Source organism: Neomonachus schauinslandi, chromosome 5 (assembly GCF_002201575.2).
Source record: "Neomonachus schauinslandi chromosome 5, ASM220157v2, whole genome shotgun sequence".
NCBI lineage: Eukaryota > Metazoa > Chordata > Mammalia > Carnivora > Phocidae > Neomonachus > Neomonachus schauinslandi.
The window spans coordinates 4,700,958-4,725,503 of record NC_058407.1 but is presented as its reverse complement, the minus strand read 5'-3'; the positions used below and the strand labels follow the sequence as shown (position 1 = coordinate 4,725,503).

Here is a 24,546-nt window from a genome sequence, read left to right as displayed (position 1 = left end):
ACCGAATGCCCCCCTCAGCCTGCAGGCGCTGGAAGGTGGACTAGAGGCGACATGCCGCCCATCAGACGCTAGGACCGGGACATTTCTCAGAAAAAGAGAGCTTTCTTATTCATGTCCTAAAAAGGGACACTGCGGGGTCTTCACAGAAAAACCGTACTTTGATTCCAGCTCCCACTGAAGAAATGTGCGCGCGCTTCGGTCTTCCCTGCAGTACACGAGAGACAGGCGTGTTTCCAGAAAAGTTAAAGACGGCCTTACGAGAAGTGACAGCCGGACACGCCGGGACGCTGGGGCACTGGGCTTGGCCCCGTCCCTTGTTACTCTGTTACTCTGTTACTGATGTCCTTTGTCACTTTGAAAATAATGAACCTCAGGGTGACAGCTTACTGCCTAGTGACCAAGTGCCTCTCAGAAAAGCGTGTTGAAAAATTCAGTCTCAGAAGTAACCTCTGGAAGAGGGAAAGACGGCGCCGGGCGGAGGCCACCACACGCGTCCGTCTGTCCTGGGGCAGCAGTGGGTGGGCCGCGGGCCGAGCCTGCGGGGGCCGACTGCGGCCTCAGGGTGGCACCGGGAACAGCCAAGCCACGGTGCGCGCTGTTCGCACGTGGTACGACGAGGCGTCACGGACGACCTGGAACAGCGCTGTGGCGCACGGCAAAGCACTCGCGCACGTCACGGCAGCCGGCCCTCGGGGGCCCTGTGCCCGCGGTTTGTCGCGTCACAGAGGCGGCGGCTGACGTGCCCGCGGCCCCGCCAGCAGCCGTGGCTGAGCCCCGGGGCTTGGTTCCGGCGGGGACACCCTCTCGTGCTCCTCAACCTCTGAGAACAGAGGGAGGGCCGCCGTCCTCCTGCATCTGCTCGACTACCTCCTCCTTCCGTGGAAGATACATCGGGACCGTACTTCTCCCAGGACCTGAGTTCCAGAGTCTTCAGACCCTGGATGACCAGGGAGAAAGGATTCCTGAAGGAAAAGCTGTATTTTAGCCACCCTGGACACAAACTTGGAGGCGGCGTCTGGCTCCCCTGGAGAACACTCTTGGAACATGGGGCTGCGCTCAGGAAGCAGAGGCTCCGCTCCAGCGCTTGGCGGCGAGGCCTGACTCTGTGCTGTCCTGAAACACTGCTCTGGAACGTGAAATTGTGCAGACAGCTGGGATTCAGCCAAGCGTGAGCTGGGCACTGCCAGAGAAGGCGAGAATGTTCCAGCCCAGCCCCACCACACAGGTGATGGCGGGGAAAGCCTCCCAAGAGTCCCCCACCAACCCGAGCTCTGCAGAAAGGCTGCCTGACCCAGTCGTGCACCGGAACCCTGGACACTTCATGAGGTAGGTGGTATCAGCCCCATTTTACAGGTGGGCCAACTGAGGCAGAATGAAATGCAATAGCTTGCTTTAATAACAGCATACAAAATCTAGAGAAAGCCCCAAAGTAGCCCCTGTTCCCGGAGCCCAGCGCAAACCCTTGGAAAGCACAGAATAAAACAGATGGGAGAACAAACCCCTCCAACCCCTTCTCTCCTTGCAGAGAGGGTCTCCGTGCACGACAGCAAATCCTCAAATATTCCTGGGGACTTCAAACAAAACAACATAGCAACAGAGACCCAGCTGACGGTTTATTCCCAATGGGGCAGGGAACCGCTTCCACTCGAGAAGGCTCGTGGTTCTGAGAAGAGCACAACGTGTCATCCATCACAGGTGGGAATCCCTCCAGCCCGAACAAGGCCGCGGGTGAGCCCGGAGCCGCATGGCCGCTCACACAAACCCACTGGACCAGCCGCCTGGAGGTCAATTCCTCTTTGCCTCAGTGAGCTGGTCTGAGAAATGGGACCAGCGCACTCAGTCAAAGCAAGCAAGCTCCAGGAAACACCCTATCCCCTCCCTGGCCCCCCCGAGGATGGAGGTTCTACCTAGAACCTTCCTGGGAGGAAGCCAACCCCACCCCCCCAACCCTCTTCTCCTGTCTGACTACCAAGCCATCCCACCCGCCCTCGGAGTCCAAATTTTCTGTGGGTCACGCCAGCCGAGGTGCAGAGCGGGGTATCTCCAGGGTGGAGGTGTGTGTGTTGGTGGTGCTCTTTGGCTGGAAGCAAAGGCCATTCTGGCAGGATCGGGGCCTGTCTGCTCAGCTCGAGGCCTTTCTGGAACCGGGCGTGGGTGAGGTATTCCCAGCCCAGGGCAAACCCCTCAGACAGCTGTGTGCCCCCTCTCCCCGAGGCAACCCATTTGTAACCAAGTGGTAAACAAGGGAGGGCGGACAAGTCGGGACTAACTCGGACGCTCAAGTTCATGGGCACAGCAGCACGAAACCTTGATTGAGCCAGTTCTCCTTAGGAAGGCGTCGACACACTGACACTCTGCGTGCCCCCAACCGGGTGGTCTCTCCACCTGCGGTCTGAGTGTAGACGTCGGGTCGGCGGGTCTGGACACACTCTGGACCCTGGCTGCTCCTCTGCTCTCTCTTACAGCCTCTTGGCATCTCTGGTCCTCTGGGGGTGCAGAGGGCGCTCCAGAGATGGGCGGGGGGGGGGGGGGGCGGGCGCAGGGGCAGGAGCAGAGCCAGCAGGGGAGGAGGAAGAGGCACTTCAGTTTGGGCTGGTGTTCGTGGAGTCGGCCCTGGCCCCAGGAGTCGAGCGGCCCCGCCTGGCTCCGGCGACGGCGCTGGGTTGTCACAGAAGACCCCGGTGGTGGTGGACAGCTAGGCACTTGGCAGCACCCCCAGGGCTGGGCATGGCTGGGGGGCTCTGCGCAGGCTCTGCACACGGCTAGGTCATCAGGATGGGCTTCTGCCGCACTTCCAGGATGTCTAGGGCGGCGGGAGGGGGGCGGGCAAGACAAGGAAGTGAAGGCCCCGGGCGCTCCGGCCCCCGACGGCACCGTTTACGTGGGCAGTCCGGGCTAAGTACTTGTGTGCATCTCCTCCCGCGCCCCCAACAAAGTGCACCACTACTGTGGTTCCGATTTACAGACGGGGGATGGTCGTGGGGCGGCTGCACAGCCCAACGAGCCAAGTGGAAGTGGGGCTCCGACGTGGGCCGGCCCGACTCGGGAGCCGTCGCCCGGCACCGCCGCGCAGGCCCTGGTCAGGAGGGGCCCCGAGAGCTCCACCTCACCGCTCCCCCAACCAGTAACCCACCCCCCCGGGGCCCTGCAGCCACTCAAGGGGGGACAGGAGGGGCCGTGGCTTTCCCAGAGAGGCCAAGAACCCAACACAGACACCCACTGACGGGCCCCGGACTTGAAACGAGGGACAGGGTTACCGACACCCCCATGAAACGTGATGCTGTTTTCTACGTCAGCCTGCGTTACCTGTTAAAATCCGATGCAACGGCAAAGTGACGTAGGTCAAGTGTGCATAGAGAAGGAAATTTCCATCCGCTCTGTTCAGCTTCAGCCAGGACCCGACCAGAGACCGCCCCGTGCCAGACAGGGACCGAGACCGCAGGTTGGTGGCATTGTGCAGATCCGCTAGAGGGGAGAAGGCCGCGTCAGGGAGGACTGGGAGAGCACCTCCCACCCCAGGAACCACCTCTGCCTCAGCCTGGGCCCTTTGCCACCAGCCCCTCCACGCCCCATACCTGCCCCAGAGCTGCCAGGCCCTGGCCTGTGACCCCCCCCAACTCCCCCCTGCCTAGCCAGCCCTCCCCTCCCCTCCCCTCCAGCTGCCCTGGAGAGGCTCTTCCGTGGGGTCTGGCTTGTCGCCACATTGTGTTACTTCTCCGCTTCCCCGTGGCCCCGTCTGTCACTGTCGCCCAGGGCGGGGCTGGGAGGACCCATCACCATGACCCATTCTTCTGGGTCACCCAGAGAGGCAGGCTGGGTGGTTATCAGCCCTTTTCTACTGATCTGGAAAGGAGCTGAGGTGGGGAAGGCACTTGCCCAAGCACACACAAGAGCAGGTCAAGGCCAGGCCGTCCGTCTCTGGGCCCTGGCGCTCAGAATAAGGGCTGGTGTCTCTTCTGTTCAAGGCCACAGCCCCAGCTCCCGCCAGCAGCCCCCCCATGCTGTCGGCCATCCCTTCAGCCCCCCAGCACACACGCAGGGTGCTCACACCTTGTCTCTGACAGCCAGCCTGCCCTCCTATAGTCCTTCTCCACAGGGACCACTGAGCGGTATTTCAGTATGCGAATCTGACTTTGTCACTAGCTTGCTTAAACCTTCCAAGGGCTTCCTGCTGCTTAGATGAGGGTGCCCCTGCCCCCCCGCACTGGCTCGCTGGCCGCAGGGCAGTGAGAAGCTGCGGGTCTGCCAGGAGGGACTGCAGGGCAAGTGGGGGTTAGCCTGGGCCCCCCGCCGGCTCCAGGCAGAGACGCCCAGGAGGCCGCCAGACAGAGAGCGGGTGAGCCCCGCGGAGAGCCTGAGGGACGCCCCTGCGCGGGTTCTGGAGGGAGGGCACTGAGGACCAGCCAAACCTGAAGGCACGAAAGGCCGGAATGAACCGGAGAGCTCACCTCACACTAGGCAAGGGTTTCTCGAACCCTCTGTGTGGAGCAGTCAGACCATCAACTCGGGAAAGGTCTGCAAGCCTCCTGTCCTGCCTCCTGTTCTGACCCCAGATCAGAAGCTCCTCGAGGCGGGGATTTCTGTCTGTCCATCCACAGCTCCATCCCCAGCCCTGAGGGGACCCTGACACCTGCTGGCCCCCCGGACGTGAATGCGAGGATGAACCCAGAGGGCCCGGGGTCATAAGCAGCATGCTCACCCCCGCCGTTGTCCTCGCGGAAGAACTCCTCGCTGTCATTGGCCGAGTGAGACTTCTTCATCTCAGCGATCCGGTTCCGGGGCACCTTCCTCTTGAGGGATGGGGAGAAGAATGCGGGCCGGTTGTTCCGCTCCGGGGTGGGGGGCGTGCTGAAGGAGGTCACCTGGGGACAAAGAGCCATAGTCACCAGAGCAGCCCGTCTATACCACCTGGGCCCTGATGCCACCCGCCGGAGGGCCGGCCTCCCTGGGGCTGAGCGGGTGCTCGGAGCCGGTTCCAGCTCAGGGAGGGCAGAAGGGCCTCAGCTCCGCCCAAGGGGGAGCCGGGTGCCCTCCGCGGGCCCCGAACCCTGGCCGGCCGAAGTAAGACTGCTGACGCCGCTCAAGCCCCTGCCACGGCACACGCGTCCATGGACGCGTCCCAACCAGTCCACGGGATGGGAACTGGTATGAAGCCCGTTGGACCAATGAGGAAATAAGGTGGGACAGCGACCTTGACCTGCCCAAGGTCACCCAGCAGGATGGGGGCAAAACCAGGATTCGGCCCAGGTCTTCTGCCTCCTAAGGCCATGCTCCTCACCCCAATTTCTTCCCCTTGGCTAAGATGCCCCCCCATCCCTCTCAGCCCCAGCACCCTCTGGTGAAGGGCAATGGCGAAGCGGCCCAGGCCTCCATCCCCTCGTCTTGCAACCACACTCAACAACGTTCTGCACAAACACGCACAGCCACGCAGGGTCAGGCGGGAGCAGCACTGGGGACAGACAGGCACACAACACTGCTCCCTGCCCTCAAGGAGCTCACAGTCTGCTGAGGGGCGACAGACTCGTAAAGTGACAACCACAGACTGAAGGCTGGTTGCTGAGACAGAGAAAAGGAAGAGCAGGATACAGGGGAGCACAGAGCAACAGGAGTCCACAGCCTGGGAAATCAGGAAAGGCTTCCTGGAGGAGACGCCGCTCGAGATGGGTCTTGAAGGACGAGTAGGAGTTCGCCAGGTGAAGAAGGGGGGGAAGGGCGTTCCAGGCAGAGGGAACTTGGCCCATCTCCTCCCTCCTCCCCATGCAAACAAGAATCTGAGGAACAAGGTGAGCTGGGACTGAAACTTCAGGAGCCCCGTCAGCCTCCTCGTCACGGCTTCCGACATCGATCAAAGTCCCGGCGGCCGCTGGGCTCCAGACGGTCCTCCCATAAGCCAGGGAAGTTTTCCAAAGATAGAGAAAAAAAACAAAACACCAGAGACCACAATACACACAGAGTCTGCATTTGTCACGAGCTGGTTACAAATGACCCCTCCGGAAAAGGGGGACACGCGACAGTAAGCACAGAGGTGGCAGGGGCCCAGGCAGCCCCCAGGAGGTCAGGCCCAGCCACTGGCAGCTGCGTGACCCTGGCAGGTCCCTTCCCTTGACCCCGGGCCTCCCTGCTCCCGAGCCAGGAACCATGGCCTTCACCCCCAACTACCACCCTGGGAGGGAGAGATTATCACTCCCATTTGGTGGACGGGAAGAGCCAGGCTCAGGCAGGTCTGGTAACATATCAGCAGTCGGTCAGCAAACGTGTGGCCGGAAGCGGCACCCAGGCCGGTCTAGCCCAGAGCCCAGGCCACATCTTCACGAGGACTTCCACAGACACATTCTGCAGGGCCTCGGTGGGCAGTTTAGGACCAGGGAGAAGAATTAGACTCCGTTTCTCAGAAATCAGCTCGGAAATGTGTCAACAACCGCTACTTGAAAGACGAGAGAGGCCCCTGCTTGGTACCCTCACCCATGTCTTTGCAAAAAAAAAAAAAAAAAAAGCAGCACGGACTGTTTCTATTCTGCTTTTCAATCACATTCATTGCAGAAGGAACAAAACGAGAAAGGACATAAAAAGGAGGAAGAAACACGCTGACTACCTGGAGATATGCATGGTTAACAGTCTTACAGAATGAAAAGTCTAGCAAACACACGCTTCCTTGTCTGGGGCACGTCAGCACTGCGGCGTGCTTTATGTCCTTCAGTCCTCTTCCCCAGCGGATCACGCCCGCACCAGCCGCTGGCTGCGCTAGCAGCCCCTGAGCCTCCCAACACCAGTGCTCCCCATTTCTGGACGAGAAAACAGGCCGAAACCTGTCCCAGGTCACCTGAGCAGCAACACCTGGACTCTAGCCCAGTCTCACCCCCAAGCCCGTTCCTGCAGATGGGCTGGCCAAAGCCGCTTCCCTGCCCCCGGCACCCACACCTTCTTGTCCCCTTCCGAGACCCACCGCTCTGAGCAGCCTGCGGGCTCGAGACTTTCTCCCGCCCGAGCCCTGGGCCCCACTGGGGATCCTGGGAATGAAGCTGCCGCTGACCTCGGCTTCCAACCCCTGGGGAAGGACGGTGGCCTAGAAAGAGCAGGGCTCAGAGGCTCGGTGCTGTCACACGAGAGCCGTGAGACCTGGGGCGGCGCCAGTCAATCCATCAAGCCTGAGCTTCCCGGTCTGCAGACGGGAACGCCCATGTCTACCCACCGGGCTGCTGTGGGGACTCCCAATACTCGAAGATGCACACCACCTCGTAAACAAGGGGGCCGGGCAGAGGGAAGAGCTGGGTGGTCCGGGACCCCATGTTCTCTCCCCGAGCCTCACAGGGCGGGAGGGGAGGCTGGTTCGTCAGCATCCCCAGGGCACTCCCCAGGTCGCGTGCCCAGGCTCGGCCAGCAGGCCCTCTGAGGCAGGTGCCAGGACCAGCCTGGGTTTCCCTTCGGCTGGGCCCAGCTGCAGCGGCAGCTCAGGGAAGCAGAAAAAGCCCTGGCCCACGCCCTAACCTGCTGTGTGACCTTGGGCAAGTTCCGGCCCTCTCTGAACCTCAGCCTGCTCCCCAGAGGGTGGGGATAATGACACCTACCTCACCAGGGGACTTTAAGGATCAGGGAGGCGGTGGGAAGCGGATCCGAGGGACGGGAGGCCCCTCCCTGAGCTGTGCAGCCCTTACCCGCTCATGCATGGGTGAAGCCGGGCTGGAATCCTCTTCGGTCCCGCCGGGGGGCGTGTCACCAATAGACACGCGGCTGACTGCCATCTCCGCATGACCCTTGCCCTGGGGCCCCTTCATGCGCACAAACTCCATGTTGTTGTACTTGTAGAAGCCGAATGACATCTTCTGTGCCATACGGGCAGCCACACTCACCTGCGGACAGGTGGGAGATGGCCTGAGTCAGCCCCCGTAGGGACGGCCTCTTCCTGGGAACACGGGGTCGCGAGGATGGCTGCCCCTCAAAGAGTGGCCCCTGAGGGCTGCCCGCTTTCCTCTCAGGGCGATGGACCCCGTTGGCCAGGGCCCCCCCAGCAGGCAGGGTACTGCTGGAATACTTGGGGCTCGGGCGGACGCTCCTCCCACTGCCCCATGATCCATGCCTCGCAGCAGGCCGAGCGCCAGGCTGGGAACACAAGCTGCCCCGGGGAGTCCGAGACCACCCCCCACCCCTCCCCTGGGAGAGGCCAGCCTCAGGCGGGGGAGGCCCAGCTGCAGGAGAGCCATCTGTACACCTGGGTTCCTCCCCCACCCCACCACCAGGGTCCATTTCGGGAGTGTTTGCACGCGGGGTGGGGCCACCTGTCGCTCCGATCCAGTGCGTCCAGGTGAGCGAGGAGGGACACAACAGAACACAGTCCCTGAGCCACCTAAGAGGGGCCCGGGGGCTGCAGCTGCTCTGAGGAGCTGGGCAAGGACGGGGCTGCCGGGGAGGGCCTGTCCTCCCACTTACTCGGTTGTCATACACCTTCTTGAGTGCCTCATAGCGGATGGAGCCCTGAAAGATGACCCCTTGGAACAGGTTGGTTTTGTCACTGGCCACCAGCTCCACGCATACCATCTCTCCCTCCCCCACCGTCATGTCGCTGAACACCTGAGAGGGGGCACAAGGAGGACAGCTACGCACCACGCAGCCCACAGCCTGGCTCCCCGGCTCCACCCCCTGCCGCCCTCCCGCCCACACCCCTGCTCCAGGGGCTGTGCACCGACCCCACTTCAAGGTCACACGGACTCAGGTTCAAATCTTGGCTCTGCCACGAACGGGCCATGCCAGCCTGGAGACGGCACTTAGTCCCCTGAGCCGAAAGTGCTCCAAGGCACCAACCAATCGAGAAGAGACCCTGAAACACAGGTGCCCTTCTTCGTGAGTCTTCCCTGGGGTCCTGACCGCCTCTAGGTGAGTACCAGCACCGCTATGGGGACCTCGGCGGCAGCAGGGAGCAGCTGGGCAGGAGCTGGGCAGGGTCGGGGGCAGGGTGCCTGGTGTGGCCCGCGTGAGTCACTTTCTGCCATGAGTCCCAGTTTTCCCAGCCTGAAAACAGAAGCTTGGCCCAGAAACTCCCACAGCCCCGCCCCCTCTGACACCCTAGCATCCCGTGGCATGGAGGCACTTGTTTGGAGGTTTATGGCCATCCTAATGTCTCCTCCTGCCCGGGCAGCCCTTTTATATAGGAGTTTATGACGCATTCTCCCATTCACGAGCTGGTGTGATCTTCAACCCCGACGGGTAAGTAGGCCACGTGATCATGACGCTCTTTTACAGCTGAGAAAACAGGCTCGGAGCTAGGTGAACCCCACTGGCCCCAGTCCAGCGCCAGGAAGAGCGGGGGCCACAGGGACAGGAGTCAGGATCGCCCCACTCCCCACGAGGGGCCTGGGGAGACATGCTGGGCACGAGCAGCTCACCTCCTCGAAGCTGTCGATCATGAAGAAGATGTTGGGGTAGCTGATCTTGGATTCTTCCCCTTTGCTGTCCATGGGGTGTTTACTGGGGGACGCAAACACTTGCTGAAAGGAAGGGCATTTGAAGGACTGAGTGAGGCGAGGCCCTGCCCTGCACCCAGGCCCACAGCCACTCAAGGGACAGGTCACTGTGGTCACACGGCTCAGAGTCAGGCCAAAGCCAGAGGGAACCACTCTGCGAGGAGCTAGATGGGTTTCTGGTCAGACCTGCCCCTCCAGGCAGGGAAGCGAGGAGGAGGAGGGAGGGGAGGAGGAGGAGGAGGAGGAGGAGGAGGGAGGGGAGGACTCATCTCCCGCACCCAAACGCTGAGCAGCCACAGGGCTGCCATTTCTGAGCTGAGCTAGCAGTCGGGGGCCTGGGGGCTTACCTGGGATTTCTTCTTATGGATGTGGATGTCCCCCCCATCAGCGCGTGTGCACACAGCACAAGTCACCATGTAGTCCAGCTGGAAGAGAGCGCGCAGCACAGCGTGCATGCAGGGGTCGCCCGGCCGCCCGCAGCAGCCCCGGCCCCACCACGCCCCTGTACCTTCTGCAGGATGAGGTTCAGGCAGACACTCTCCTCCCAGTCGATGTCAGGGTCTCCAAGGCCCGGCAGCTTCTTGGAGTCACGCCGGTATACCTCTACCTCCACCTCGGGCTCAGTCTCGGCCAGCTGGGGGGGGCAGGGCGCAGGTGAGTCCTGGCGCCTTCTGCCCGACTACTGCGTGGGCAGCTGCTAACACAGACATGGACTCCAGCCTGGCTTCTCGGTCTCCAGCTATGTGGCCCCAAGTTAATTAAGAAGGGAGCCTCCGAGGTGGTCCCTCGGTGGCAGCAGGGCATGGGGATCCCAGCCTCCTGTCCCACGCACACTGCTTCTGTTCAACCTGCCCGGAGGTGGCCGTCCACCCATCCGCCCACCACCACCACCGGCCTAACACAGGAAGCCCGCAGGTTGCTATGGCAACTGGGTACCAGCTCAGCTGCAGGCTGGGGAGGGGGCGGGAGGCGGCCCTGGCTTGCCGCAGAGAGCCCGCGGTGCGCAGGCGCCTGCCCGGGGCGCTCCTTGCTTTCTGTTCTTTTGAGTGGTGGGGGCAGAGAGGCTGCTGGGGACCGGCTGTCCGGTCTCCCCATTTGTCCCTCCCTGCTCACCCTGCACCCTTCAGGCCTGCAGGGTCTCCCCACATCACTGCCCACCCCCTGCCCTTCAAACACTACAGACACCACACGGTCCCCTTTTGTAGGTGCCGGGTCACGTGTGTGCCTGGCGCCCCCCCACCCCCCCCCAACACCTCCTAGGCTGGTCCCTCCAGTGGGAATGTCCTTAGGCCGCCGTGGACCCCTCTCTCTGTCCTACAACACTGAGGCCCGATGTCACAGCTTTGTCTGTGTGGGCTCCCGGCTGTCCCCCGTTCTCTCACTACCGCAGCACTGACTGCTCTGTGATCACTCACGATGCTGTCTGCTCCCTGAGGACAGGGCCAGGTCTGAGTCATTCCTGGGCTCCCAGTGCTGGGGGGAGGGGCATCTGCCTACAGCTCACTGCAGTGTTCGATGGAACATTCTAGCAAGTCAACAGCTGGATTGCCACATGCCCCTGTGTACTCAGGCTCCCCGGGCTGACCTCAACACCCCCAAACCTTCCAGGAAGTTTGCACATGGTCCCAGGACTCCTGCTCCAAACTCCTCAGTTCTGGATCCGGGGAACTTTTCTTCCTACCTCTTCACCTGGCCCCTCCCTTCTCCTGCCTCCTGGAGAATTCCAGGTGGGCTGGGCTAAGAAAATCATCCCTAACCAGAGCTGGGGCCTCTCCCGGCACCAAAATTCAAGGTCCAGCTATCTCAGATCCTTATTAGAGCCTCTGGTCTCAGCAGGCTGCCTTTGGGAGAAGATCAAGATTTTGCAAACAAACAAACAAACAAACAAACCCCCCAAAACCCCAACAAACAAAACCCAAAGTCTGCAGCAGATGCCACAGGCCAGTGGTGCAGGCTGCAGGGCAGAGGCCACACCCGGCTGCCCCCTCGCTGCTTGCCCTTGGGCAGAAAGCTCCCCGTTCCAGTTCTGCAGGTGAGCCCTGGCGGTAGAAGCCCATGCCCCAGGGCCAAGCTGAGAGAGGACAGCATGCCCACAGTGGGCGTCCCTGGCAGTGAGGCTCCCTAGGTGCTCACCGCCCTCTGCCAGGAGACTCATGTGGTCACACCATCCCACACATCTTGCCTCCCAGGTGTGCACAATGAGAGGACCTTAACCTCACTGAGCATCTGCCCAGCCCCCTTCCCAGAACAGGCTGAGCCGCGGAGTCACAGGGCAAATCGGGGGAGACAAAGCTGGAAAAGCTGGTCTCTCAGCTGCACCCCTAGACAAGGCGGGCATGGTGAGCAGGGACTGAGGAGCTCTGGGCCAGGCTCCCGAGGTGCTCAGCTCATGGATCTCTCCACCAATACCTGCTCCCCCCACCCCCAATTCTACCCACTGGGGCCCTCTCTTCATCCCTCCCAGAGGGCACCCCCTGCCCACGCTGAGTACAGCCTGGGTCCCTGCCCACCACTGAGGCTGCTCTGCCCACGCCTTCCCAGCCTCTGGTCACAGGTCCAACGGCCCATCCCCCTTCTCATCCTGCTGGACTTGGCTCCTCAGGTCCCGCGTCCCCACTGGTCATGCCCTCTCCTCCTGGCACCCCATCTGGCCAGCCGCTCAGTCTCCTGCTGGTCCCTCCAGGGTCAGGCTAACTCAGACCTCTGTCCTAGGCCTCTGTGACTGTCACACCTCCAAGCCTCCCTCCTCTTCCCACAAATTCCCATGGCCCCAGGTACCATCTTGGAGCCACTGGTCCTAGACCTCTGCCTCTGTCCCTGGCCTCTCTGCTGAGTTTCAACCCACAGGAGATCCGCCACTGGAGGACATCACCGTCTGGATGGCCCACAGGCGCCTAGGACTCAACCTGTCCAACACCGAACCCTGTCCTGTGACAGCACCAGACTCACCCTGAGCCCACGGCAGACCAGCTCTCTGGCTGCCAACATGCAAGTCACTGTGTCTCCTTTGCAGCAGGCACCAGGCCTGTCCATGTGCAGGACACCTAGGCTGTATGTGACCAGCTCCAAGAACAGGCACACAGCAGGGAAAGGGCTCCATGCACTTGACACACAGGCAAGCTCACAAGCCGTGGCCCAGGGGTCAGAGGGCACTGGACTTGGAGCCAAGGTGGCTGTGAGTTCCATACCTGCCTCCATAGCCCTCCCATTTTTGTGATTAAAGGCAAACAGTGCATTCCCCTGTTTGGCATACAGGTTGCTTACACATTTTACAAACTAGTAGCGTTTCTGAAAAACAGAAGGGAACAGGCAAAGGCTGTTTTATTAACTCCTCCACACACCTAAACTCAGTGGACGAAACACCTCAGCTCAGTCACTTTATCCCTGAGACCCTGGTCTCCCCACCTGCCCTGCTGAGTTGCGGGGAGGACACAACAGGTTCGAGAAGGAAAGAGCTCAGCACCGTGCCTGCTGCATGGTGGGGGCTCGGAACTGCCGGGCCTCCTCATCATCTCCGTGCCCCTGCCCAGGGAGGACCCTGGACTCTGGGCTCGAGGCTTTGCTCTTCCGTTGATTTACTTAATAGTATGCTGGCCAAACCACCTCGCCTCTGAACCTGTCTCCTCAAAGGGACAACAGTGATGTCATCACTGCCTTTCAGGGCCCTGGTGAAGATCAGTAGTAACGTATACGGCCCCCCCCCAACCAGCTGGCACCTGTGACCGTCTCCACACGGCTCCTGGCACCCAGTAGGTGCTCAGTGAACAGTGTTTGCCCCTGATGACCTGCTTGAGGTCTGCAGGGAAGCCCACCTGGGCGGCTGAGGGCAGACCCCACAAGGACGCTTGGCTGGGGCCGGAGGGGGCTGCTCACCTTCCTCCCATCCACGCTGCCCTCGCTGCCCGGGTACGCCAGCTTCCGGCGCACATAGAAAAGCATGTCGTCCTGCCGCGGCGCCCATTTCTCCATGAAGTAGGTAGAGAACATCCAAGTCCAGAAGACGATGCGGTCATCCTTGAAGCACCCTGCCGAGGGAGGCCGGAGTGAGAAAGGATGGGTCAACCTGGTCCTTGCATGTGACCTTGGCCAGGCCCTGTCTCCCCCTCCTCCCCACCCCCAACCTACATTTCTGGTCAGAGGTCTGCTGGGGCTCCGTGATGTCCAGAGCCCCCTGCTCCCTCACCGCCCCCCCATGCCCTCCTAGCCAGGGGACAGGGGCTCAAGGACACCTCCCAGCAGGCCCAATGCCTCCGCCCAGAGAGCCTGAGCCAGGCCCAATGCCTCCGCCCAGAGAGCCTGAGCGAGAGCCCCGGGCCCCAGCCCCACAGCCCGGCAAACTCCAGCGTGGATGAATCAGCAGCTTGGTGGGGCAGGAAAGCCCTAACAAGAGGCGAGAGGCAGCGTCACTGGCTGGCTGGGCTGGGAGCAGATGGCTCTGGAGGGAGCTCCAGAGGCGGGCACCACCCTCGGCCAGCATCCCCCACCCTCGCCCCAGGCTGCAGCAATTCCCACGGAGAACCGGACTTAAAGGAACAGCGGCCCATGCCAGCCAGCCTAGGCCGCCGGCAGACAGCAGGGAAGGCACCCACCCCCTCCCTCACCCCTGCGTGTAGTGGAGCCTGTCATCGGCCAGCCAGATCTGTTCTCCCTTGATCTTCCTTGGTGGCGGGGGGGGGGGGGCTCTTTTTTTTTATTACAGATACTGTTTCTTTAGGATCTGTAAATCTCTGTCGTAATCCTTCCCGCAGGAGGAGAAAAAGCCCACGGGCTCTGGTGGGAAAGACCTGGGTTTCTGCTCCTGCTCCGCCGCTTGCTGAGGGACGGCAGGCAGGCCGTCTGGCCTCTCTGGTCCCCAGGTTCCTCAGTGAATGTCGACCGCCCGACACCTGGCAGGGAACCGGCACAGACAGAGCCCGGGCCTGGCACAGAGCAGGCTCAACCCACGTGGGCTTCCTCCCTATCTGGGCAGATCCGACGCAGTTTCGAGATACGCGACGGAGCTATTTCTTATAATCAAAATATGAAATTGTTGCTGGTTTCTTCCTCTCTTCTCCAGAAAATACTTTACCACTGTGACCTAGTCCTCGTACTTTGGCGGCAGAAGGACCTAATCCCCAGCCTTAGAGATGGGGAACCTGAGAGCCTGCCGGTGCTGGGCCCCCTCCCCGCCATCACAGGCAGTTCAGCGGCCCCGCCAGGTCCCCTGACTCGCCTCCTGGGGGCTCAGCCATCAGGCTTTGGAAGACGGGGTCGCTTGCAGAAAGCCCAGGCTTTGTTCATTTCAGCCACACAGCGACCAAAGAACCCGGACTCCAAACCAGCCCGTGCCCCCTGCCTGGCCACCGCCCGCAGCCTGTGGCCCACACCCCCACCCCACCCTGCGTGGCTCCCAGGGGGAGGAAAACAGAAGGGGTCTTCCGATCAGAGGTCCGGGTCAGTGGGCCTGCCTGTCGGCCCCTGGCGGAACCAAGCCCCCTGTCTGCGTCATCCTGCATCACTGCTTAGAGGTTCCTGCCACGCTCTGACAGCAGGACGTCACACCACCACAGATCCCCTGCAAAGGTGAGCAAAGGCACCCTCCCTGCGGGTCCCGGGAAGCCCCCCAGAAGCATCTCTGCTTTGATGAGCAGGGCTCACGGCTCAAACCTCCCCACCCGCCACAGAGACGCAGAGGGTCGCCACCAGTGTCTGTCCTCGGGGCCGGGTGCTGTCTTCTGCAGGTGATCCCTTTCGTTGTGCTAACAGAAGTCACCTGGTAGTAGCCCTGCAGTAGCCGGGCACCCAGTCAGCGTCAATGATGATGAGCAGAGCATCAGCTGCGATTCGAGACACGATAGCCTCCTGTGGGCCCCGGGCCACACACGCCACGCAGGTTATCACCTTCAGCTGTCATCACTGCCCCCAGCACAGAAGAGACCGGCCCTCAAGAGGTTCAAGGACGCTCTCAAGTTCACAGAGTTAGAGACTGCTGAGGCCCTCGGACGTGTCTGACCCCGCACTCCGGCTCCGGCAAGATGCTCCGCGCTACGCTCGGCAACCTGGCGAGATGAAGGAACCGGATGCTCCCCACCACTGCCTGGCGAGCAGCTGTCCCGCCCTGGGAGCGCCGTGGACCCCGGGAGCGCCGTGGACCCGGGGAGCACCGTGGACCCCGGGAGCGCCGTGGACCCAGGGAGCGCCGTGGGCGGGACGGCTTCCCAGGCTGGGGGATGAGGGGTCTGGTTTCAAGAGGAAGTTCTGGATGTGGTACAAAACATGCACGTGCGTGCTCTCTATCAGCCTACGTGCCCAGCGGGGGCCACTCGAAGGGTCCCGTTTCCCTGCCTGACAGCGCCAAGAACACCTTCTCCACAGCTCACCCACCCCGGGTCATGAGGACAGTCTGCAGGCCCCAGGGGCCGGAACCACACTGCCGGCCAGCATTTATTCCAAGGCCGCCCTCCCTATCTGGGCCACACCCAAACAAGATCTCGGAGGAGGCTGGTGCCAGGCCCACGCCAGTTCCACCACACAAACGCTCCCCACCAAACTCCCAGCAACCGGAGGCCAAGTCCTTCTCCCCACCCTCACTGCCAGCCCTGGCCCGAGCGAGCACCACCTCAGCCCCGACAGCCCACCCTCCACACCACAGCCATGGGATCTTTATTTAAGCATCTTTCCCTGCCTGCCTTAGAGCCTTCCCATGGAATTCTGAATAAAACCCAGAGTTCTCACTGACGCTGCATGACAGCCCCGTCCCCCCTCCGTCCCTGGCCACCGGCCTCCAGGGCACGCTGACCTGAGCCCTCACCCCCTCGGGCGCTTTGTCCCTGCTGCTCCTCAGCTTCCACTCCTCTGCCCTGGGACCCCAGCCCAGGCAGCTCCTCACTGCATCCCACTTAAGCTGCAATGTCACCTCTTCACGGAACCTCTCCTGACCCCATACTAGACGTGCCCCCTGGGTTCTCCCTGTCACATCATCTGGTTTTACTGCTGTCACAACCTCATCACCCCTGGTGTTTTCAAGTTTGCTGTCTGTCCCCTGCAGCAGGAAAGCATCCCAGGAGTCGGGACCACCAGACCTCAGAGCCCAGCAAAGTGCCGGGCATGAAGCAGGCACTCCATAAATGCTGGCTAAATAAACAGCTTAGCCCAACTGAACAGTCTCAGGGAGGGGGCAACTTGCCCAGGGGCCCACAGTCGGGAGGTGGCCCAGCTAGGGTCATCCACCTGAAGCCTGGGCCACCTACTGTCAGTCACAGGGCCTGACTTAAGAAATATCTCCCAAAGAAGCGCTCCACGTGCAAGCCCCCCTCGCCGGGCTCTCCGGGGCCTGAAGCGATGACTCCACAGTCAGACCGTGGGGAGCTGCATGGGGCGGCGGGTGGTCCTACCGCATGAGCTGAGAAGGTTCAATGCGAGAGAAGAGGAGCGGGTGTCCAGCCTGGGCCGACCCTCACCCAGCCTCCCAGAGCACCTGCTGCCACGGGGCGCCCAGCACCTGCGAGTTAGGAGACCCAGCGCCAGGGAGCTCCGAACGCAACAAGGGGCTTAGAGACTTGCCGCCCGCTGTGGAATGCCGCACAGACAGAATTCATGAACGTTACCATTTCAGTTCCGGCATGACCAGCCCAGCAGGAAGACACTCAAACTCCAACACACCTCCCTCTAACACAAGGTGAAGAAGGCCCATCGCAAGACGGAAGAGGCATTCAAGACAAAGAGCCACCAGGACAAGCGCCAGAAGGGGCCGTGGGCATCACTGTGGTGGAACAGGCCCGCAAGACCATCTCGACACCCGGGAAATCACAAAGGTCAAGAGCTGCCCTCCTCAACATCTAAAACTGCCCTCCTGTCCAAGAGAAGCATCCCTGAAATGAGAGGTAGCGTGAAAATCGGGGGAGAGCAAGGTGAGGTTAAGTAACAGGTGTCCGTAATATACAAAGAACTCAGATCACAGCAAGTGATGAAAGGAAATGCCTACCAACCCGAACAAATGGGTAACATACCAAAAAGGAAATGTAACTGGTTAACAAAAATGTGGGAAAGCACGAATCTCACAAGTAATCAAAAATTCATTACAAACAACAAGCTGTCATTTGGGAAAGGGCAAATTTGGTATTTACAAAAATCCCACTTCGGAAAATGGGCAGCTTCTTATAAACATCTATTTGCCGGTGATTCAGCCACTCCTAGGGACGTACCTGGGAGAAACGAAGCAAGTGTCTCTGTAAACACTGGTACACAGATATTCCTAGAAGATTTATTCATAATAGCCCCAAACTGGAAACCAGGAGAGTGGACACGTGACACAGCCCCTCGGTGGAGGGTTACTGGCAGTAAAACCAAACTACTGTGCCACATGATACCACATGACACCACGGGTGGATCTCAGAGCCGGCTGAAGGCCGACACAGAAGGCTACATACAGGGCTTCTGCCCACAGTGACAAAAAGCAGATCGGGGGCGCCTGGGGGGCTCAGTCGGTTAAGCATCTGCCTTTGGCTCAGGTCATGATCCCGGGGTCCTCGGATTGAGCCCTGTGTCTGGCTCCCTGCTCAGCGAGGAGCCTGCTTCTCCTTCGCCCTCTGCCATTCCCCCGCTTGTGCTCTCTCGCTCTCTCTCTCAAATAAATAAATAAAACCTTAAAAAAAAAAAAAAGCAGATCAGTGGTTGTCCCCACGCGTTGTTTCTCGTGCTGGTGGTTTCACAGGTCCATACAGCCAGCAAAACTCATCCAAGTGGCCACGTGGACCACTTTGTCTTACGTGAATCACGCTCTAATAATGATAAAAAGTTGTTAAGAGCCAAAGCTGGCAAGGGCGTGCTGCCCTGGGATGCTCATATATTGCTGGAGAACAAACCACTCTTGCCTTTGAGAAAAGTAAACGGACATTCTCCTACTTCTATGAATCTACTTTATGCAAGAGAAATAAAAACAAACACAAAAATAAAAGGCGTGTGCACAAACCTCTTTCCTATGGTTTTACATGAGAGCCAGTAATGTAACCCCAACGATAATAAGGAAGGGGAAAAAGGAAAATAACATTCTGTGCTGACATTCAATCTAGTGAGTTACGATCCATCTGCTAAGCCAAGTCTTCGTCCCTCCTCAAGAAGGATGCCTATGAAGAGCACAGGCGGATCCACGGGCTGTGTGCAATCCGATGCTCGGGGAAGAGCAGAGCTTCAGCCGCGGACACGCGCAGACATGCGGACCCAGCTGCCTGGGCCACGTGGGAACCAGCAGCAAACACGCCAGAGTGATAGGGGCTGCTGAGCCTGACCGGGAATAGCCTCCCTTTCCTCCTTCTGACTCTCAGTATTGGTAACAGGCCAGTGATACCTCCTCTTCTGTGAACGCACAATGTCCGATGCATGTCATCAGGTTGATGAAAGAGATGCTCCACGTCCAAAGCGAGGGGCAAGGGTGAGACCGGGGGAGAATTCAGGCTCCTGGAGGCACAGAGCAGCGTCTGGATCTGCAGTCAGACACACCTGGGTTCGGGTCCCGACTCAACTCTGCACGAGCCAGGCAGCCACTCCACACAACGTCTCTGAATCTCAGTGACTCCATCCATAAGATGGGTCTAACCTGCCACCCTCCCAGAATCGATGGTGAGGACCGGGTGAGAGGCCGACAGGAACGTCCTTTGTAAACGGTAGAGTCCCATCCACATGTGGGTTCGTGGGGACATCCTGCACTGCTGCTCTGCGTGTCTCTGTCCACGATGTGGCCTTTCCCCAGGCCTGCCCAGCAAGAGATGCCCTAGGTCACAGCCCAGGCAGCTGCCACCCTGGCAGAGAGGTCCCTAACCTCCCCAACTCTCTCCGACCGTCTCCTTGCCATCCGGCTGCCGTGGCAGGAGGTTTTCAGGACCCTTGAATCCAGTGGACAGACTTGTGGGACAGAGGCAGCCCCTGATGCTGAGCAGCTCACCTGGGCCCCACCACGGACCTCCACGCCTGAGGGCCCACCTTCCCTGCTGGCCTGGGGTCCTACAGCAGCATTCTAATGGTCCCCTTCTCATTATTCGTGGTAGTTATGTTCTGCAAAGTAGCCAAAGACATAGGATGAGCTCTACCACACCCATGCTCCTAAGGGAATACAGGGGGAGGTTCCTGCAAAGCCTCTGGACACACTTCCACCAACCAATCAGCACATAACCTTGTTTTATGTGTGTTTGTTTCGTGACACCTGATTTCATATAGAGTTGGTTTGCACTATAACTTGTGCCTGAACGATTCTAAAACTGGTTATCTTCTCCACAAGGGCTGGTCGCAGCCCTCTGGTGCCTGGGACAGATTCCAGCATTATGCCTGGGGCCACTTTAAACAGCAAAATCACCAACACGGTGCACAAAAATGCAAAATACAAGCACTAAATAGTCCCCAAACGGACACTTGTGTACCACATGAGCTGATATGAGGCCAAGCGTCACCTTGTTTGACCTCGGGGGGACTGTGCACCCACTGAGCTCCTCAAATTTTTCACCACTTTGTGCATGTCTGTAATTAACCTCAAAAGTGCTGTAAGTACTGATTTGGGGGCTACAAGTAAATTTTAGCAAGCAGATGAATTTGCAAACACGGAATCCACACATAATGAGGATAGACTCTATCAGAAAAACTGGTATCTGTCAGCTCCAAAGGGGCCACGAGGATCCAGTTGCCTCCCCTGCCTCGAGCAAATTATTTTCCATTAACCAGACCTTTGAAAAATCATGAATTAGATTTTGGAAGGCATTCCTTGAAACCAACCCAGTCTTCTTCAAGACCATTAAACCACACAATTAAGCAAGGTACATAATGCCTTAATTAAAACAGTTTACGGGGGTGCTGGGGTGGCTCAGTCGGTTAGGCGTCTTACTCTTGATCTCAGCTCAGGTCTCGATCTCAGCATTGTGAGTTCAAGCCCCATGGTGGGCTCCATTCTGGGAGCCTACTTTAAACAAAAAAACAAACAAACCAGTTTATAGCTATTAAAAATGAAGACCATTGTATTACAGTAGAGAAAACTGTCCAAGAACCACTTCTAAAAAAGGTACTTTGGAGTAGTAGGCCAAAAGATGTTTTTGAGAGGGCAATTCTACCAGATCCTCAAGAAACAGCTCCAATGCTACTCACACATTTTTAGAGCCTAAGAAATTTGCACATTCTTTTTAACAAGGAGGCATAATGTTGATTCCAAAAATAGAGCATGCATACACACACACATATGAAGAAAGTATGAGTGAGTTCTAATCTCACTCACGGATAGAAACATAAAAATCTTAAATACAATATGAAAAAGAACCCAGCAATCCAGTAAAAGTATATCCCATTTCCAAGCAGGATTTAATTCAGGAATACAAAAATGGTCCAATATTAGGAAATCTATTCATATACTCACAATATATTTACAGATCAAAAGAGAAATAACATATGATCATCTCCACGATGCTGAGAGAACATTCAGTAAGATTCAATACCCTTTCTTGATTAAAAAAAAAAATTCTCCATAAAGTAAGCATAAAGGGTATTTCCTTAAACATGATCTATAGCTCAAGTAGAAAAAGAAACAAGTTTAATATTATCACAATTCACTATGATTAACATTGTTCTAAAGGCACTAGATACACTGCGGTTAGATAATGAAGATATTAAGAATAACAGAAATTGTGAAGATAAGGTAAAATTAACATTACTTACAGATGACATTATACCTGACTTGCAAAATGCAAAACTCAACTGAAAACAACAGAAGTCATACGTTCAAAGTCACCAGTACATCCAGAACCAACAGCTTTGAGATAAACCAATATTCCAGTTAGAAGGTATAATGGGAAGAAATATTCTGTTCAGAATTTTTTAAAAAGAAAAAAAAAAGAGGGGTGCCTGGGTGGCTCAGTCGTTGGGTGTCTGCCTTCGGCTCAGGTCACGATCCCAGGGTCCTGGGATCGAGCCCCGCATCGGGCTCCCTGCTCTGCGGGAAGCCTGCTTCTCCCTCTCCCACTCCCCCTGCTTGTGTTCCCTCTCTCGCTGTCTCTCTCTCTGTCAAATAAATAAATAAATAAAATCTTTAAAAAGAAAAAGAAAAAAAAGAAGAAAGACTTGAATGACTGAAGGTTTGCCGACTTCTTAGCTAGGAATATTCAAATCACAGAAGGAGCAACTCCACTAATTTGATAATTTAACATGAGCCAATAGAAAATGCCAAGAGAATGTTTCGGAATAAGCGAGAACAGCCAGGGCAATTCAGAAAGAATGATGTGGGGCCAGGGCTCCTATCAGTATTAAAAAACCACAGCAGAGGGGCGCCTGGGTGGCTCAGGTCATGATCCTGGAGTCCCAGGATGGAGTCCCGCATCGGGCTCCCTGCTCGGCAGGGAGTCTGCTTCTCCCTCTGACCCTCCTCCCTCTCATGCTCTCTGTCTCTCATTCTCTCTCTCTCAAATAAATAAATAAAATCTTAAAAAAAAAAAAAACAGCAGAAAGCTAAACCCTCCTGTCACCCCTTGCTGTTACGGACCTAAAACCCCTAAAACTGTGGGATGCCTCTCGCCTCAGCCAGCAAGAAGAACAGAACCGGAGGGAGCAGGGACCTGTAACCCAAAGAATCCTAGCAACCGAAATAGCGAGACTCACCCAACGTGAAAAAACAACAACAACAACAAAAAAAAAACTGAGAAATGCCCCTTGACCCTATAGCGCCAACCAGAAGCTGACTCCAACAGAAACTTTTCCATCATTTTCCTGGACAGATTTGGTAATATACATATTGGTTAATTTCTACCATTGCTTTCTTCCCCCGAGCAGGTTATCTCTGTATCGTTTCATTGATTCTATCTTCAGACAAACCTGGAATCCAACCACGTCCCACAAACCACTCTTCCACCCAGAGCCAAGACACCTATCTCCCACCTGCCTTACTGGTACAGCTTCCTAACTGGTCCTCATGCTTCAGTCAGTTCTTGTCACTTCCCTGCTCAAAACCCCCCTTACCTGCCTCCAGCCCTTTACAAGTATCCACCTTCTCCTCGAGGCCTTCCCAAACCACCCCATTTAAAATTGCAAACCCCACCCCAAGCATTCCATCCCACTTCCTGCACCCGTCACTACATAACATCATCTCTGTTTTACCTGTTTGCTTTGTTTGCTTTCAGCCTTTTCTTAGGACAGGAGCCAACACACTTCTTCTGTAAAGGTCCAGACAGAAAATATTTTAGGTTCTGCAGACCATATGGTCCTGTCTCAGCTACAAAATCACCCCGAGCAATGCGTAAAGAAATGAGCATGGCTGGGTTCCAACCCAAGTTTTTTACAAAAACAGGCAGCCGGCCAGAATTGGCCTGGGGCCATGGTTTGCCTGTCCTACTAGAACTGATCTGCGTTTTAACAGAGATGCCCCCATGAGAATGTAAGCTCCGTGAAGGTATGACTACGTTTCCACTTTGATCATTTTGTTCAGTGCTGTCTACTCAAGTCCTAGAATAGTGTCTGGCCCAGAGGAAGCAATAAATTTTGGCCAACGGAACAAGTAAGTGACATGAACTCAGTGACTGATGAAGCCAGGATGGTACTGCGCATAAACACACAGATCCATGGACGAGTACAGAAAGTACCGAAACAGAAGACGCACTGTGATTTCGTTTGCATCGAGGTGGCACTTCAAATCAGCAGGATGAAGACGAGCCTCCAGCCACTGGCCTCGGGACAACTGGCTAGCGAGGGGAAAAGAATAAGGCTGGGTCCCTGCTCATGCCAAAATAAATTCCAAAAGATCAAAACGTTTAATGTTAAAAGTAAAATCACAGGGAAAAAAAAACTGTGGTAGAATTTTTTCATTCTCTCAAGAGACGAAAAAGCCTTTCTAAGTAGAACACCAAAGCTTTCAAGGAAAAGATTCATCAAACTACATAAAAATAAAAAATGTCTATGGGGAAAAAGCCCCACACACATCATAAACAAAGGAAAAAAAACAACGCACCAGAAAAACTACTGGAAGTCTTAACTGAGGTCTAATTTCCCTAATAAATAATAAGCTTCCTGTAATGCATATAAAATAAGACAGAACGGAAAGCAAACGGAGATACAAACAGCTTTCTGAACATGAAAATAGGCTCAACTTCACACAATGAGAGGGATATTCTTTGAAAACCACCAAATTCTCCTTTTCACCTCTCAGATTTGTAAAAATTAGAACACCTGGCCACACTCCCGGACGGAAGGGAATGTAGAGAATCAGGACTTCGTGTCTGGCTGATAAAAATCTCCACGGAGATGGCAGGCAACAGGACCCACACATGCTCACGCCTTCCACCCGGCAAGTCCACCCCCGAGGGTTTTTTTCCAAATTGTGTAATTATGACAGCAGTGTTTGCAAAATACCGCAATGGTCCCGTGCATGGGGAAGTAAGCAGAGGAATCAGAAATCACTTGCAGAATGGGCTGCTCTGTCGTTGTCAAGCAAGAACCAGAACAGCTCTACCTGTGCCAGGAAGGAAAGGTCTCTAGGATAAAGGAATCGGGACAAAGGAGGAGCAGAATGGCGCCAGAGGATCTCACTACTAAAGCCAACAGCTGGCGGGACCGAGCACGGGCGGGGGAGTGCGGACGCGGAGGAGCGTGGGCCCTGGGTTCCATCCAGGCTCTGGCAGTTCCAACATGTGCCAGGCAAGCCCCAAGCCCCTCGAGGCCTGTTTCCCACTTGCAGAACGGTAGTTAGAAGGGAATCCACCTCTCCGGGTGCTGGGAGTTCGAAGGTGCGGGGGGGAACGCGAAGCCTCCTGCGGGGAGCTGGGCCCTGAGCAGGCGCCCAGGTTAACAAGCAATTTTCACGCCACCACTGCGTGGTGTCAGCCTCCCGCGAGAGGCCACAGGGAAAGGAGACTTTGTCACCATGAATCTTCTCATACCCTTTGAATTTGATGCCCTGCAGCCCGTTTACCTATTCAGAAAGTAACAAAAATGTATTTTTTTTCCACACAAATATTTTTTTTTTTAAGATTTTATTGCTTTATTTGACAGAGAGAGACACAGCGAGAGAGGGAACACAAGCAGGGGGAGTGGGGGAGGGAGAAGCAGCTTCCCGCTGAGCAGAGAGCCCGATGCGGGGCTCGATCCCAGGACC

General features: G+C 57.2%; 1 protein-coding gene across 1 annotated transcript in view; it reads right to left on the bottom strand.

Moving 5' to 3' along the window:
- Positions 1-1,600: 1,600 nt before the first annotated feature.
- KIAA0930 (KIAA0930 ortholog) overlaps positions 1,601-24,546 on the bottom strand; it is a 33,366-nt gene continuing 10,420 nt past the window's right edge. Inside the window, exons 2-10 of the mRNA XM_021687460.2 lie at positions 13,329-13,480; positions 9,964-10,089; positions 9,803-9,880; positions 9,378-9,479; positions 8,425-8,565; positions 7,653-7,847; positions 4,700-4,862; positions 3,307-3,465; positions 1,601-2,803 (exon numbers count right to left, since the gene is read on the bottom strand). Coding sequence (XP_021543135.1) covers positions 2,763-2,803; positions 3,307-3,465; positions 4,700-4,862; positions 7,653-7,847; positions 8,425-8,565; positions 9,378-9,479; positions 9,803-9,880; positions 9,964-10,089; positions 13,329-13,480 — 1,157 coding nt within the window. The 3' untranslated portion in view covers positions 1,601-2,762. The remainder of the gene's footprint in view (positions 2,804-3,306; positions 3,466-4,699; positions 4,863-7,652; positions 7,848-8,424; positions 8,566-9,377; positions 9,480-9,802; positions 9,881-9,963; positions 10,090-13,328; positions 13,481-24,546) is intronic.